At 50.2% G+C, this 14,448-nt stretch overlaps 2 protein-coding genes across 2 annotated transcripts in view; one reads left to right on the top strand and one right to left on the bottom strand.

The window, feature by feature from the left end:
- Window positions 1-1,954, top strand: part of PPP2R1B (protein phosphatase 2 scaffold subunit Abeta) — a 35,029-nt gene extending 33,075 nt beyond the window's left edge. The window contains exon 15 of the mRNA XM_029957142.1: window positions 1,263-1,954. Within this exon, the coding sequence (XP_029813002.1) occupies window positions 1,263-1,324 (62 nt within the window). The 3' untranslated portion in view covers window positions 1,325-1,954. The remainder of the gene's footprint in view (window positions 1-1,262) is intronic.
- Window positions 1-14,448, bottom strand: part of SIK2 (salt inducible kinase 2) — a 122,994-nt gene that overhangs the window by 4,615 nt on the left and 103,931 nt on the right. The window contains 7 exon segments of the mRNA XM_029957140.1: window positions 3-166; window positions 779-870; window positions 1,524-1,634; window positions 2,505-2,668; window positions 2,793-3,077; window positions 3,481-3,709; window positions 10,783-10,947. Of these exon segments, the coding sequence (XP_029813000.1) occupies window positions 3-166; window positions 779-870; window positions 1,524-1,634; window positions 2,505-2,668; window positions 2,793-3,077; window positions 3,481-3,709; window positions 10,783-10,947 (1,210 nt within the window).

Below are 14,448 nucleotides of genomic sequence, written 5' to 3'. Positions count from 1 at the left end.
GGGGCTCAGCGGCTGCGCCAGGCCGAAGGGCGTGGGCTGCGGCGCCGGCGGGGACGCGTCCTGGCGGGGCAGGGGTGCGGGGAACGGGCCCTCGGCTATCTGCATCTGATTAAAATAGGCCTGCAGCTGAGACTGCTTCTGCAGAAAAAGGCGCTTCTGGTGGAGTCTGGATTGGCAACAGCAAAAGAAAGAAGTTTAAATCCCTCGCAGGGACGGCACCCTTACTGTAAATCGGGATCAGGCACTCGCTTCCGTCCCTCCCGCGTCTCTGGTCCGAGGCAGGGAAAACCGGGCTAGGACGCGATGGTCTGGTTTCTTCTACCGAGTCTGACCCCTCAGTGCTGAAGAGCACGCGCCCTTTTTCTCTAAGACTGAGCTTTTCTCCCTGTGAAGTGAGAGGCGCCTTTCCCTCCTGGGGTGTTTCAAAGTCACAGTGGGGATGGGGGGGACCCTTGGCCTCGGACGGCAGCTGGAGGTTGACGGGTTAGGGTGACTCCGGGTCAGGAGTGAGGACACGGATTAGTGCCCAGGACGATGGAGTAGAACCCACGCAGAGCTGCTTCAGGTCACAGACTCTGAAAGCTGAGGTCTGCTCCTAACCGCACGGGGACCGGAGACAGCACGCTTCAGCCCGCCGCCCGGACCCAGTGTTCGGGATGCTAGCTCGGTTTCCTACTTGCTGAGGCAAACACTGGGGGGGGGGGCGGGCACCTGGTTGGGGAGGGCCACGTGTCCAGCGGAGGGGGGCACCACCCCTCCAGCAACCTCGCTCTCTCACCTGTGTTCCTGCAGCTGCTGTTCCAGGCTCCTCGGTGCTTCTTTACAATAAAGCTGACAGGTGTTCTGGGCTTTGGACAGAAGGCTGGGCTTCTGGAAGAGCAGAAAAAGAATTAGGAGCAGGACACTATGTCGTCTAGGCTGCAGTGGTCCTTTGGCTGGAGAACGAAGCCAGCCGTGTCCCCCAGAGTCTGCGCGGGGTAAGGGGATGGACACTTCTTCCCTGAGACCCCAGCGGCCCGGACCGGCCGGGCTGCGTGGCCTCGGCCCCTTGAACGGTGTCTGTGCCGTTTCTAAGAGTCCTCGTGGAGATTTAAAACAATGAGAAAGGCTGAGTTACATGTTGACAGCCAAGGCCACAGCGCCTGCTGAATAAACTGGGATCATTGTAGACCAATTTTAAAGATTTTCAGGCAGTAATGCAGAGAGCTGATATTAACATCTTTTGGCTTGAGATTTCCATTTTACTTATTTTCACAACGCAGAACAGGAGCAAAGAAACCGGTTTCTCAGTCTGACCAGCGGCACGATCCTTTCCTGGAGCTGAGGACAAGTCCTTTTCTGCTGCCAATACAAGCATGAGGCTAAGTCTGAACAGGTTTCTAGAAACTACAGAGCCAGAGTCCATCGACCAGCCTAACAGAGAACACAGCATCTCCCCTGAAAAGTTACCAAGCAAACAGGTTTTCGCTGTGCCGAAAACCAGATTCTGGGTGAGCACAGCGAGGACGGGGGGACTGTCCCACCTGGAGTCTGTGCTGCAGGTACTGGGCTTCCAGGCTCTGCCGCGGGGACAGCTGGGGACGCACACTGCTGGGGACAGCAGAGACCGTTTTCTGCTGCTGAGAAACTTCCTCCTGAGGAGCAAGGGGAATGGGAACATTCTCAGTTCTACACGTGGGAGAAAGTTTCAGTTCTGTGTTTAAACACCTGGGCGAATGTCCAAAAGGAGCTCCAACTCTAAGACTTAATACTTAAAGCTTTTTACATAACTAGTAGGCTGAGGGTTAAGCTCTTGGCAAAAAAGGTACACTTGTATCATCTGCAGTAAACGGTTCCCGAGTCAGCACGGCGGCAAAGGTGCTTGATCCCGCCGGGAGGCCAGTACATCCGTGTGGCCAAATATCCTTGATGCACTGAAGATAGGCTCAAAATAAAATGTATTGGGTAAACAGCAGTATTTTTTGGTATCTTTAGCATAAATAATCCACTTAAAATATTTAATGAAATGATATCAAAAATAATGGCAAGGGCGCCTGAGTGGGTGTGTCAGGTTCTTGGTTTCAGCTCAGGTCATGATCTCGGGGATCGTGAGTTTGAGCCCCAAATCAGGCTCTGTGCTAACAGCACAGAGCCTTCTTGGTATTCTCTCTCTCTCTCTCTCTCTCTCAAAATAAATAAACTTAAAAAAAAAAAAGTAATGGCCATAGCTTCACATTCATGTGAGTCTGAGTGCGCGAGTGGGGGGAGGGGAGTTCAAGGCCCACGGTAAGAAGTCATTCGTGTAAAATGTGCCGCGTGAGCCAAACGCAGCTTGAGAGGATGGACCCCTCCTCAGGGTGGGGACTGCCGAGGGGCCAGCGGGGACGGGTCTAGCCTAGCGGCAGGCGGCGCCTGTAAGACAGAGTTTTTGTCTGTGAGTTCTCCAAAATGGAATCAAGCCTCTAAATGAAACGACACACTTCAGGACGAGGTGAGCCGCCAGGGCAAGGGCCCGGGGCACCCACCTGAGCGCAGCTGCCAGCAAGGTCCTGGAGCTGGGCCGCCGCCGGTGCCAAGTCCTGGTCCGCCTCTGGCCCAAGCTGCTCGTACAGCAGCTGCACTTTGTTCAACTCGAGGATTCCTTTGGTTCTGGCCAGATTCTGAAGATGCTGTCTAAATGCCACGATTCCTGAAAGGAAGAACAACGGCCAGTTTACATACAACGCAACCTTCCAGCGATCAGACGTGTGACAGCAACACGGCCACAAACCCCCTCAGGTCCCACCACCGAAGAGTGCTCCGCGCCCGGTCACCTTGGGTGAGCGAGGTGTCTGAGGCCCTGCGGCCCTCCCTGAAGCTCACTGGGGAGCGGTTGTGAGCCTCGCGCTTCTGGGAGCTCAGAGCCTGCATGGCTGGGTTGGCAGGTCTCAGGCTGATGAAGGGAGAGGTCATGCGGGGGGACGGCTGGTTGGCTAACAGGATGTCCTTGAGGGAAGGGTTGTCCTCCAGAAAGTTCAGGTCCCTCTGAACAGACCCCATCTCATACTCAGAGTCCACACTGTCAAGGGACGGGTTGTCACTCATGGAGAAAATTTTCCCTTTAAGAGAAAAAACAACAAACCAAAAGATGTATGGCCCGCAGCAAACAGTGCCTTCTTTGAACACGGGTTACAAAGCACAACTAACGGGAGTCTGCATCTCCAATCTCCACGCTCCTCCAGAAACGTTTTACATGTCGATTTAATCAGTTTCATGAACACCCCAAAACCTGTGCCCGTGAGATCTCTGCCACCCCAAAGCCGCCAGAGTCCTCGACGGCCTGCCGGGCACTCGCATGGGGCTCGGCAGCTGCGGGTTGCTATCTAACCCTACAGCCCGCTGGGGGGGCCCCCCAGAGTGGGGCGCAGGTGGCATCCTGAGCAGCGGGGTTGCTGCACTTTCTTGGAGACTGGAGCAGGGTCCGTGCTGGGCAGCCGGGCCCGGTGCTTCCCGACACCCTACCTGAACCGGGCACCACGACCAGCTGGTTGGTCACTTCTGACAGCGTGTGCCGTCTCTGCCCCCCACGCGTGGACTGGAACGCGTCGAAGGCCTGGCTGGGGTCTTCCTCGGCCTCCCCCTCCGTCTCCAGCCCCTCGTCGATGGACGTCTCCATCATGTTGCTGGGCAATGACTGGCACCCCTTCCTCACGAGGACGGGAGGCACAGGGTCCAGCAGGCAGCCGTTTACCTACATGTCAGTGTGAGAGGAAACCATCAGGTGCTGCTCTGCTGAAACGTCAGGAAAAAAAAAAAAACAACCAAAAGCCCACACAGGAAAAAGTGTCACGACTCGGGGCACTAGAAATTAAGTGAAATATTAAAAATGCGCAGATCTGTTGCTCATGACACAAGTAGTTGGGGCAAGGCAGCTGCAGAGCTCGGAAACCAAAGCCCTTCATGGCCCGGCTGGCAGTGGCTCCCAGGTTTCTGTTCGTCATCGGTATTACAATAAACAGTTTTTTTAGTGGTTTCCAGATGAATAGGGGTATATTAGCTTGAGGCCTACCAGTTGTTTTTTAAGTAAGGGAAACGATGAGGGGGAGGATGAGATTAAAAAACAAAACAAAACAAAAAAAAAAACCCCTAAGAAACCTGCATGGCTCATAGTGAAGAAAAAAAGAATAGTCACTGTCAGCCACAAAACATTCTGGAAGGTTCTAGACACACTTTTATGTTCATAATTTAAGTACCTGCCCATTTAACTTAGTCTTTAATTGGTTCCCTGTGCCGGGGGAGTGGAAAAAAGAATTCTTTAAAGACAGACGGATACCACGAAAAGGATGGAGGAAAAAAAACCCTGAAATGGCAAAGGGCCCAAGTCTTCCCTTATAGAACAAATGAGTCAGAGCCCCGAAATTCCAGCGGAGGTGAATGAGCACCGGGCCGCGCACTGGCTCTCCTCCAGCGATGCACAGGCACCTGGCACCCCTGCCCCTGGGGGTGGGGGGGGCGCACTGGGCACAGGCCCCCCGCGGCCGGCGCACAACCGAGGGCAGGCGGGACCCGCACAGAGGGGACGTGGCTGCCAGCTCTCCTGCGGTAAAAGCCCCAGTGAGGAGGCAATTATTTACTTCATTACCGTAACTGTTCCCCCGGGGAAATCAATCCGCTTTCCCCTCGGAATAGCTGCTCAGGAACAGCCGGTCCCAGGCCGCCCAGGTCTACGCGGCGCCTGCACCTGGAACCCGCTGGTGGAGCTATTGTTTCCTTTGGAAGCCCGAGCAGCTGGTGTCTGTGAGAGGTGACGTGGGACACCCCAGCGCCAGACACAGGAAAAACTTTCCTCTTATGGCAACCAATCTGAAGCCACTGCAAGGCCCTTTATTTGGAGAGGGAGACTCTGTGGGTGACTCAGAGCTTTGTTTGCTTGGGGGAGGGGACAGTTATTCCATAAAAACCGCTCTGAGGCTTGGACAAGGTGGCTAATGCACGACAGGGTTTTAAAGTGACAAAAGGAAGAGTGGTAAATGCGGTCTTCCCCGCAAGGCACCCGCAAACAGCAGCTCCGACAGCTGCCCAGTGACCCATCAGCTCCCCTTGGTCCTCCCCTCAGTAAGTGCCCCCCCCCCTTTTTTTTTTTTTTTGACACATTCAGTAGTTTCCTTGTGGGAAAGGTTGGCTCTTTGGGAACTCCTATCTCTAGGTTCCTTAACTCTACGAATACAGTTTTCTGAGAATAGCCAAGGATGATTTAGAAATGAATAAAGCAACAGAGGAAAGACTTAAGTAAAAACCTAACTGAACATCTTTATACGTCTATAAACCTGTCAGAATTTAATCAGACATGTCTTGCAGTATAGCTTTGCAACCAGGTTTTTTTTCTTCCTTAATAGAGCAAAGTCATCTTTCTTGGAGCACTCAAAAGACCTTGCAGTTCACCTAAATTTATGTTCTGTCTTAAATTGTCTGCTTATAAATTATCTCCTTACCTAGACAACAGGAATTATGTCTTTAATTTAAAAACATTTGCTGGAGCGCCCGGGTGGCTCAGCTGGTTAAGCATCCGACTTCGGCTCAGGTCATGATCTCCCAGTTCGTGGGTTCGAGCCTCGCTATCAGGCTCTGTGCTGACAGCTCGGAGCCTGGAGCTGCTTCAGGTCCTGTATCTCCTGCTCTCTCTGCCCCTCCCCCACTCACTCTCTATCTTTGTCTCTTAAAATAAAGACATAAATTAAAAAAAATTTTTGCTGAATTCAATTTCATCCTGGAAAATAATGGTCTGGTTTGGATTTTTCAGATGCTATTTGATGATGATCAATCAGAAAGCACTGTCGGTGGTGGCGGGGGGAGGGGGATGGCTTTCATACACAGTTCACAGGGGTGAACACCTTCAGCCAGAAGTTCATTTCCTGAACTGGGTGATGATCACACCACCCTTGCCTGCCAGTTTCCCAGGGGTGTTGATACAACAAGTTCAGCCCTAGGACCTTGTGAATGAAATATTGGGCTGGCCTACCTCGGCGACTTAAGCTAAAGTAAGTTCTTTTGCTCTAGGCAATAATCTAGGCTAGCTGTAAATTACAGGACTTCAGAACACATGGGTGAAATGGACATTTTCCAATACACTGTTCCTTAAAGCTCAACTGATCACGTCTAGTAAGAGACCTCAGTGCAAGGAGGAGTCCACACGTAGGAGTCAAACCCTCAGACTCCACCATGGTAGCACCCAAGCCGAGCACAAACACAGGATTCTAGCACAGAAGACTGGTGCTATGTCTGTGTCTCAGCTGCGCCTCCCCTGCCCCACAATCCACAAAAAGGAGCCCTCACACCCCCTGTGGTGGTGGTCGCAGATGCAGCCTGTAGGGCAGTCACAAGGGTGGGCCCTGACCTGGTGGCACTAGTGTCCTTCCAAGAAGAGATACCGAAAGCTCCCCCACGTGCACGCTCTCTCCCCACGTGAGCACAGAGGAAAAGCCGTGGGAAGACAGAGAGAAGGTGGCTTTCTATAGGAGACCAGAAATAAAATTGGTCAGAACCTTGGTCTTCAACTTCCAGCCTCCAGAACTGTGAGAAAATACATTTCTGTTGTCGAAGCCCCCGGGCCCGTGGTATTTTGTTACAGTGGCCTGAGCAGACTAGGACAGCAGACCAGTCAGCGCACAGTGTTAGCCAGCAGAAAACGCGTCTTCTCTCATGCATGCCCTCAGTGCCCGGCCGGCGGGGCGCACCGAGGAGCAGGCTCAAACCTCCGCTCCGTCACTTCCTGGCAGGTTGTTCAACTTCTCTCATGTGTAAGATGGCTGTTTGGGGGATGAACTGAAATACTGTATCTGTTATATGATTTCCTGACCAAAAGAGAATACTTTGTAACAATAAAGAATTTTTAAAGCATGAGAACAGAACTACACCATCTTCTTTTAAAATATTTTTTACCATCTTGAGGCAAATTAAACAAATAACCAGGTGAGGAAATAACTGGATAACCTCAGTTCTAGAAATTTATCCTAAGGAAATAATCAGAGGTATAATCAGATTTAGACACAGGACACTCCCCTGAAGCACAAGTGAGGTTGCAAAAGCAAGTGCCTGACGTCCAAACCAGCAAATAAGAGCATCCCTGCTACAACAGAGCCGGCCGCGATACGGGAAGATGTTCATGGTGTCACACTACGTAAAAACAAACTACGGAACCATATATAACAGAATATAATTTGTTTTCACAAGTCTACCTGCTGAGCCGCCCTCCACTCACCCACCCATCTGTAATCCACGCGTAGAGAAGATGCCAGAATACGCCTATCTTTGCGTAACGGGATTATGAATAATTTTCTTCTTTATCCCTCTCTGAATTTTCCATGTACGATTCTGACTGGTTTTATTTTTTCCATTATAAATCAAAAGTTCAAGTTTAGAACTTAAAAGGTAACTGTGTTCCTTTTACGAAGCCTTAGAGGCATGTCCTTTTCAGGCCCACACTTACCTAAGAGTCAACAGACCTCAGACACTTGCGTTTTCCTAGGGTGACTGTCCAGCTACGAAGGAGCCTGGGAAATCCTTCTGTTATCATCTCTACTACAACGTTAAAAGTGCCTAAAATGTGTGTGTGTGTGTGTGTGTGTGTGTAAAACTCGTCATTCCCACAGAGAAAGGAAATGAACGCACTCACTCAGAAAGGTGTCTGCCCTCCTGCGCGCACAGCGGTGCCAGTCACCGGCCCAGCTATGGAAACACGCGCATCCAACAGATGAACTTGTCGTACATACACACACAATAACAATGGCCGAACATTATTCAGCCATGAAAACCCAAGGAGAATCTACCGTGTGCAACAACATGGACGGACCCTGCAGGCCCTCTAGTAGGTGAAAATAAGAGCAAGACAATACTGGAGGATCTCACTCAGATGTGGAATTGAAAAAACCCAAAGAACAAAGCCAGACTCACAGAAACACAGATAAGACTTGCGGTTACCAGAGAGGGAGGGGGACGGGGGCCGGGGGTCTGGAGGAAGGGGTCACAAGGCACAACCTTGCAGCTGTAAGGTAAGTACCAGAGGTGTGACGCACAGCAGGAGGACTGCAGCCAGCATCACTGCAGGATGGACAGGAAATCCTAAGGGTTCTCATGAAAAGGATAATCTTTTAAATTTTTTCTTTTCTTTCTGTTGTATCTGCATGAGAAGCCGGGTGTTAGCCGGCCCCCTGTGGTGATCACTTACCCACACGTGTAAATCCCACCAGCGCGCTGTATACCGTAAGCCTACACAGTGATGCGGGTCTATTATTTCTCAGTAAAACTGGAAAGAAACGGATTATCCTCAAGCCCGTAGAAGAGGAAGACTGACCTGCCTTCAGTCATCTGTGTGTCACCTGAGACTCTGTTACTGCTCGGGGTGGGGTGGCTGTCTCGGAAAGGAGGTGGTTTTTGCAGGAGCTGCAAACCGCTGTCTCAGGGCCGACTCCCTACGGGATTTTACCAACAGCTTTAAGACTTTGGGAGAAAGGGAGAGGTGAAATCTCGGGGAGGGACAGTATCCGCCAGCAACGGGGAGTAGAAATGAATGAACAATACATGCACTTATGAAGCATCTTTTAGAAGACCAAACTTGGGCGGCAGTAACCGCGCAGGAAGTAAGAGGAGCCGTAAGGGGCCGCGGCTCTGACAGCTCGGCGCGCCCCTACTGACGGGCCAGCACAGGAGAGGTCCTGGGGGGGGCAAGCGTTTTTGCTGACATACACGAACGGCCCACAGAGACGACCAGGGGGCGGCTCCGGCCTGGCGAGGCGCCAGGGTGGCACTGTTCTTCCTACACATGCAAATGCACCATCGAGCTACTGTCTTTTTTATCTTTCACAAAATCATTCATTTCCTGTCTGTTTCCTAGTTACGGGAACAATCACAAGCTTTAAAAATAGTCTGCCCTATATACTACGCAGACAGTGCCCAATCTGTGTTTCAGGCCTGATGCCCTCACAGATAAGCTTTTATTTTTGCAGGCTGCATTTTAATTTTTTCAAGGGAATTAGATCTTAAATAAATGCATTTTGTTGTCCCAATTTATGGCTAAATTTCTAGGTGAGAACATAGAAGCCGGTGAAATTGTTGGACATCCTAGGCAACCACCGGCCGAGGAAACAGACCGTCCGCAGGACGCGGCCTCATCCTCAGAGGCACGGACTCTAACTCCTCGCGGACGGCAACTAACACCTGCTCGCGCAGCCCCGCCTCGAGCCGCCTGGACGACGGGTCAGCTGAGACGTGACCTCACTTCTGAAGCAGCTCTGCCTCCAGAGGCCCTGGCTTCTGCTAATGGCGCTTACCCCCCGCCCCCCAACCACCTAGGCTCAAAATACTGTCAGGAGTTTGGACTTCGTTCTTCTGGACCCTGGAACTCTATCAACTTTAGCTGCACAACGTCACTCGTACCATCCCGTTCCACAGTTTCTTGAGCGCTAACGATCCTGGCCCTCACCATCTCCCCTCTGGACACCTGCTCGAAGCTTCCACTGCCCTGTCCCCACCCAGTGCAGGCTAGGTATCTTCCGGGCTGATTTCTGAAGCACAACATGGATTCAGCCTGGCATTCCGAGCTAAGCTAGTGGGCTTTATTTCATACCACTCCCCTTCGTATGTGCTTTTCCTCACACAGACACTCAGCTCCTGCTCTTACATGGACCTAAGCTTTCCTGACATTTGCTTGCTCAGACTTTTCCCTCCACCAGGCTGCCATCCAGCCCTACCCCATCAATGTCGTCAGCACCTGGTACCTAGTACCCAAAGAGGCTAGAAAGATAGGAAACAAATAACATGGAGTATTTAGAGTACGCTCAGAAGAATCTCACACACAATATCTCAATTAATCCTCACAAGAATCTCACAAGAGTTAGGGTTCTTGCGGAGAACACAGGTCCTAAGAGGTTAGTCACCCTGCCCAAATTCACACAGCTGGGAAAGTACAGAGTCTATTCAGAACACATTCCAACACCTATGTTCCAAGATCTGCCCATTAATCCAAACCTCTGGACATCACTTGATGCTCAGTATATAAAACACATATTAGAAGTTAAATCAGGGGCACCTGGGTGGCCAGTTGGTTAAGCATCTGACTCTTGGTTTTGGCTCAGGTCATGATCTCATGGTTTGTGAGTCTGAGCCCCATGTGGGTCTGCGCTGACAGTGTGGAGCCTGCTTGGGATTCTCTCTCTCTCCCTCTCTGCCCCTCCTGCTTGCTCTCTTTCAGAATAAGTAAACTTAAAAAAAAAAAAAAAGTAAGCATCCATCAAATGCAAGAAGCTGTCATCTTCTATATATTCAAAGCCAACTTTATGCAGCACACGAGGGATAAACTTACCTCATTTAAGCATATTCAAACCGGACAAAAACAATGCTGGACCAAAAAAGACGGCCTATTATTCTGCAGCGACAGCACATGCTGCAGAAAAGAGGTAATAACACAGAGGAGGCCCAACTCAGCACAATAATTCTATCTGTTTTCAGAATTACAATTTGTTTAAAAAAAAAAATCCCACACCTATGAAGGATCCAGAAACCCGAAGAGGGAAGGGGCTGCTAAGGAAAGGGAAAGAAGGATTCTGCAAAGCACACGTACGGTCTGACCAGTTATGCAACAGCCACCACGAGAGGACGACGGTGAGAGCCCAGTTCGGCCCAGACATGTTTCTCAGGTTTCTGCAGAAAACCACCCTCCTGAGTGATTTGCGGAAATGACAAAGGTCACCAGAGCCGAAGGACAAGACTTGGGGACCAAACTGGAGTCCCCGCCGAACCGCGAGCTCGGGGGCTCGCGCACACGCGTACCTTTGGGGTGTCGACCCCCTCCTCCTCCATGAACGCCGCCTCCGCCTGACAGCCGGCCGCCGGGAAGGGGAAGGCCTCTGCATTGGACGCCGGCGGGAGGAGGGCCGAGCGCATCAGCCGGACGTTCGGTGAGTGCACTGTCACCGGGAGCCCCACGGTCTGGGCCTGAAAATACGGCAAGAGCAGTTTGGAAACATTAATACTTTTTCTACCAATATACAAAATTCTTGGAATAAGAGAACTCCTCCTGGTACAGTTAAAGAAGAAGTTGGAATCCCAGAAAAAACATGAGACCGGGACAAGGTACAGGGACTGATCTGACGCGGTCTCGGTGACCAATGACATGTCACCACGCACGAGTTATAAAGAACAGAGAAGCGCCTGTGTCCAGGAGCTCAAACCTGAACCAGGGGTAGGTGTGTGTGTACACACACACACACACACACACACACACACACACACACCCCGGTGGGGGGAGATGGTTCTCATTTCCTGACAAGCGTGTGTGTACAGAGGAAGAAAGGGGAAGTGGCAGCGACATCAAGGGGACAGGAGTGTCCTCCTTCCAAGGGGGTGCGCGGCCTGAGCACAGCCTGCTGGCCCAGGGGAAGGTGAGGTGCTTCTTGCTGAGCACTTATTTTCCTAAAGTCAACCTCCTGTGGAAAGCTCTGGACGGTGTTAAGCCCATTTTCATGCCTCCTCTGTTAAGAACTCTAAGTAAACAAGCATTACAAACTCTTCTTATGAAACATCATATAACAGAGAAGCTTTCTTCTTTTTTTTTTTGTATTTTAGAAAGAGAGAGAGAGAATCTTAGGCAGTGTCCACACTCAGCAAGAAGCATGACACGGGGCTCTCTATCCCATGACCCTGAGCCGAAATCGAGAGTCGGACTCTGAACCGACTGAGCCACCCAGGTGCTCCCAGAGAACCTTTATGACAACTGGCATGGATTTATTTTAAAGATGAAACTAGTGGACAATCCTACCCTCCCATCCCTTCAAAATTAGCAGGACAGGGGCGCCTGGGGGGCTCAGCTGGTTAAGCGTCCGGCTTCGGCTCAGGTCATGATCTCACGGTTCGTGGGTTCGAGTCCTGCATCGGGCTGTGTGCTGACAGCTCAGAGCCTGGAGCCTGGAGTCTGTTTCGGACTCTGTGTCTCCCTCTCTCTCTGCCCCTCCCCTGCTCACGCTGTCTCTCTCCCTGTCTCTCAAAAAAAATTTTTTTTCTTAAATTAATAAAATTCACAGGATAAGTTACCTGATGCCTTTTGAACATAACAGACACCACCAAATGGTTAAGGAACATTCATCACACGAGTGTCTCAAAGGCAGAGGAACGGCCTTTTTTTCTCTGTTCCACACCTGACGGGACTTAGGGTAGTGAGTTTTAAATTCAAGCAAATAAAAAGGAGCAACATGGTATGATTTTAGCTTCTGTCCTCCAGAGGCCTGGGTTTGATTCCTGGCTCCATCCTTCACTACCTGCGGGAACATCATCAGGTTACCTAACCTCTCTGAATCCTATTTTCTTCACCTGTAGAAAAGGGCACAGTTGCCAGTTCACAGCGACGTCAGGACTGTAAAAGTTAACATGTCAGGTCCTTCGGTCCGTAATGTCAACTCCGCTTTTCTCCTTCCTCCTAAAGTTGTTTTTTTCTTTTTAAATGTTTGTTTATTTTTGAGACAAAGAGAAAGCATAAGTAGAAAGAGGAAGGGAGAGAGCGGGAGACACAGTATCTGAGGCAGGTCCTAGGCTCTGAGCTAATAGCTCGGGGACCCTGGCACCCACCTTCCTTCTAAAGTTGTACAATGGTTACAAGAATTTAATATAGGATTAGCCTACAAATAAATACCATTTTGTTCTCAGATATTATCTAATGGTTCTCTGCTAAAATTTTAGGTCGATAGTTTTTGACGGGGGAGGAGTCAGAAATATACCTTATATTTGAATATACTTTGAACATATTTAGAATGTTTCATATTTGGTTCATTCCCACATCAACATCATTAGATATGCTGCATGAGGCAAAGAATAAAATAGCAAAGCTGGGGCGTCTGGGGGGCTCAGTCGGTCAAGCGTCGGCTTCGGCTCAGGTCATGATCTCACAGTTCGTGGGTTCGAGCCCCGCGTCAGGCTCTGTGCCGACAGCTCAGAGCCTGGAGCCTGCTTCCGATTCTGTGTCTCCCTCTCTCTGTCCCCTCTCACTTGCACTTTGTCTCTCTCTCTCTCAAGAAATAAACATTAAAAAAATAGCAATAGCAAAGTGTAGGTAAAAACAGGAAAAAACAACAGCATTGTAAACTGTCCTGAGCGTGATAAAGAAAACAGCTTTTCTACTATCATCAGTCCTCATGCTTATATCCTGGGCCACATCTGAGGCTAAACAATCTTTCTCCTTTCAAACCTTAGTTGTTTTAAATTAATTTTTTTTGGCTCCGTGTCACAATGTAAAATGTAAACTTCTTAATAAAGTATATTTCATGCACTCTTCTTACTCTTATCCTCATTTTTTCAAAGGATAAAGCCGAGTTTTGATTTCTATTTCCCAACTTTATCAGGTTACTCCTCGTGTACGAAGTCGTCTCAGCGATGAGGGCAGAACATGGCTTGAAGACACAGTGCTGGGACCGAGGCACGGACGTGGTAAGCAGGGTGTGCTGTTCCTTCTCGGTCCCTGCCGCTTAGTAGCTGGGACTTTTTAAATGGCAGGATCACGCTGTGCCAGGCCAAGTGTGACACATTCTTCTTGACAACTTTCACGCCCAGCCCGGCCTACAGCAGCCTACTGTGGCCGTGGTGTGGACAGAGGAATAACACATTTCCGGGTGACAACCACTCACAGGAAATAGGATGGTAGGTTCTAGCAGTCTACTGTTTAGGAGCTTTGCAATCATTGAAGGAATTAAAGAAATCTTTTTGGAACAAGGTAGGGTGTTAATATTCAAATGGCATGCTCGACACTGCAGAGTGGACTAAAAAATATGTCATTATAATAAACAGATGGATGACTAATGTCCCAAGGAAGCAGACATTACCAGTTTCTTCAAGAGTGACAACAGACAATGATCATGTCCAACTAATTGCAATGACTTTTTAGAACATATGTTTATTGTCTTGAATCTCTTCTTCTGATTTTGTGCTTTTTTAGAACCATTAAAATGAAAATGCCTCTCCTCTGGGAAAATCTTCACTGCTCTAATAGGAATGTGCTGGTTATGGACAGATCGTGTGCCCTGTCCACACCCCCAAGCCCCCAGGCCTCCCCCACCATTCATATGTGAAAGCCCTAACCCCCAAAGCAGCTGCATTTGGACAGAGAGCCTTTCGGGAGGTGACTGAAGTCATGTGAGGTCAGAAGGGCGGGCTCTGACTCTGAGAGGACCCTGGCCCCTCTGCTACCATGACGACACAAGGACGAGACCCCAGGGACTGCTCTCTGCACGCGCAAAACAGGAGCCGGGTGAGGGGGGCACACTGGGAAAGCGGCTCAGGGTTCTCACTAGCAGTCAGCCCCGATGGCACCTTGACCTCGGACTTCCGGCCTCCAGAATGGGGCGAAAATACATTTTTGCTGTTTGGGCCCCTCAGCCCGTGGTCTTTGTTACGGCGGCCCTGGCCAAGTAGAAGACGCTTTTCCTTACAGTTGTGGAGGGCAGCCTCTGG

This window comes from Suricata suricatta, chromosome 11 (genome assembly GCF_006229205.1).
Source record: "Suricata suricatta isolate VVHF042 chromosome 11, meerkat_22Aug2017_6uvM2_HiC, whole genome shotgun sequence".
In the NCBI taxonomy this organism is placed as follows: domain Eukaryota; kingdom Metazoa; phylum Chordata; class Mammalia; order Carnivora; family Herpestidae; genus Suricata; species Suricata suricatta.
This window is presented reverse-complemented; position numbering and strand designations above follow the sequence as displayed.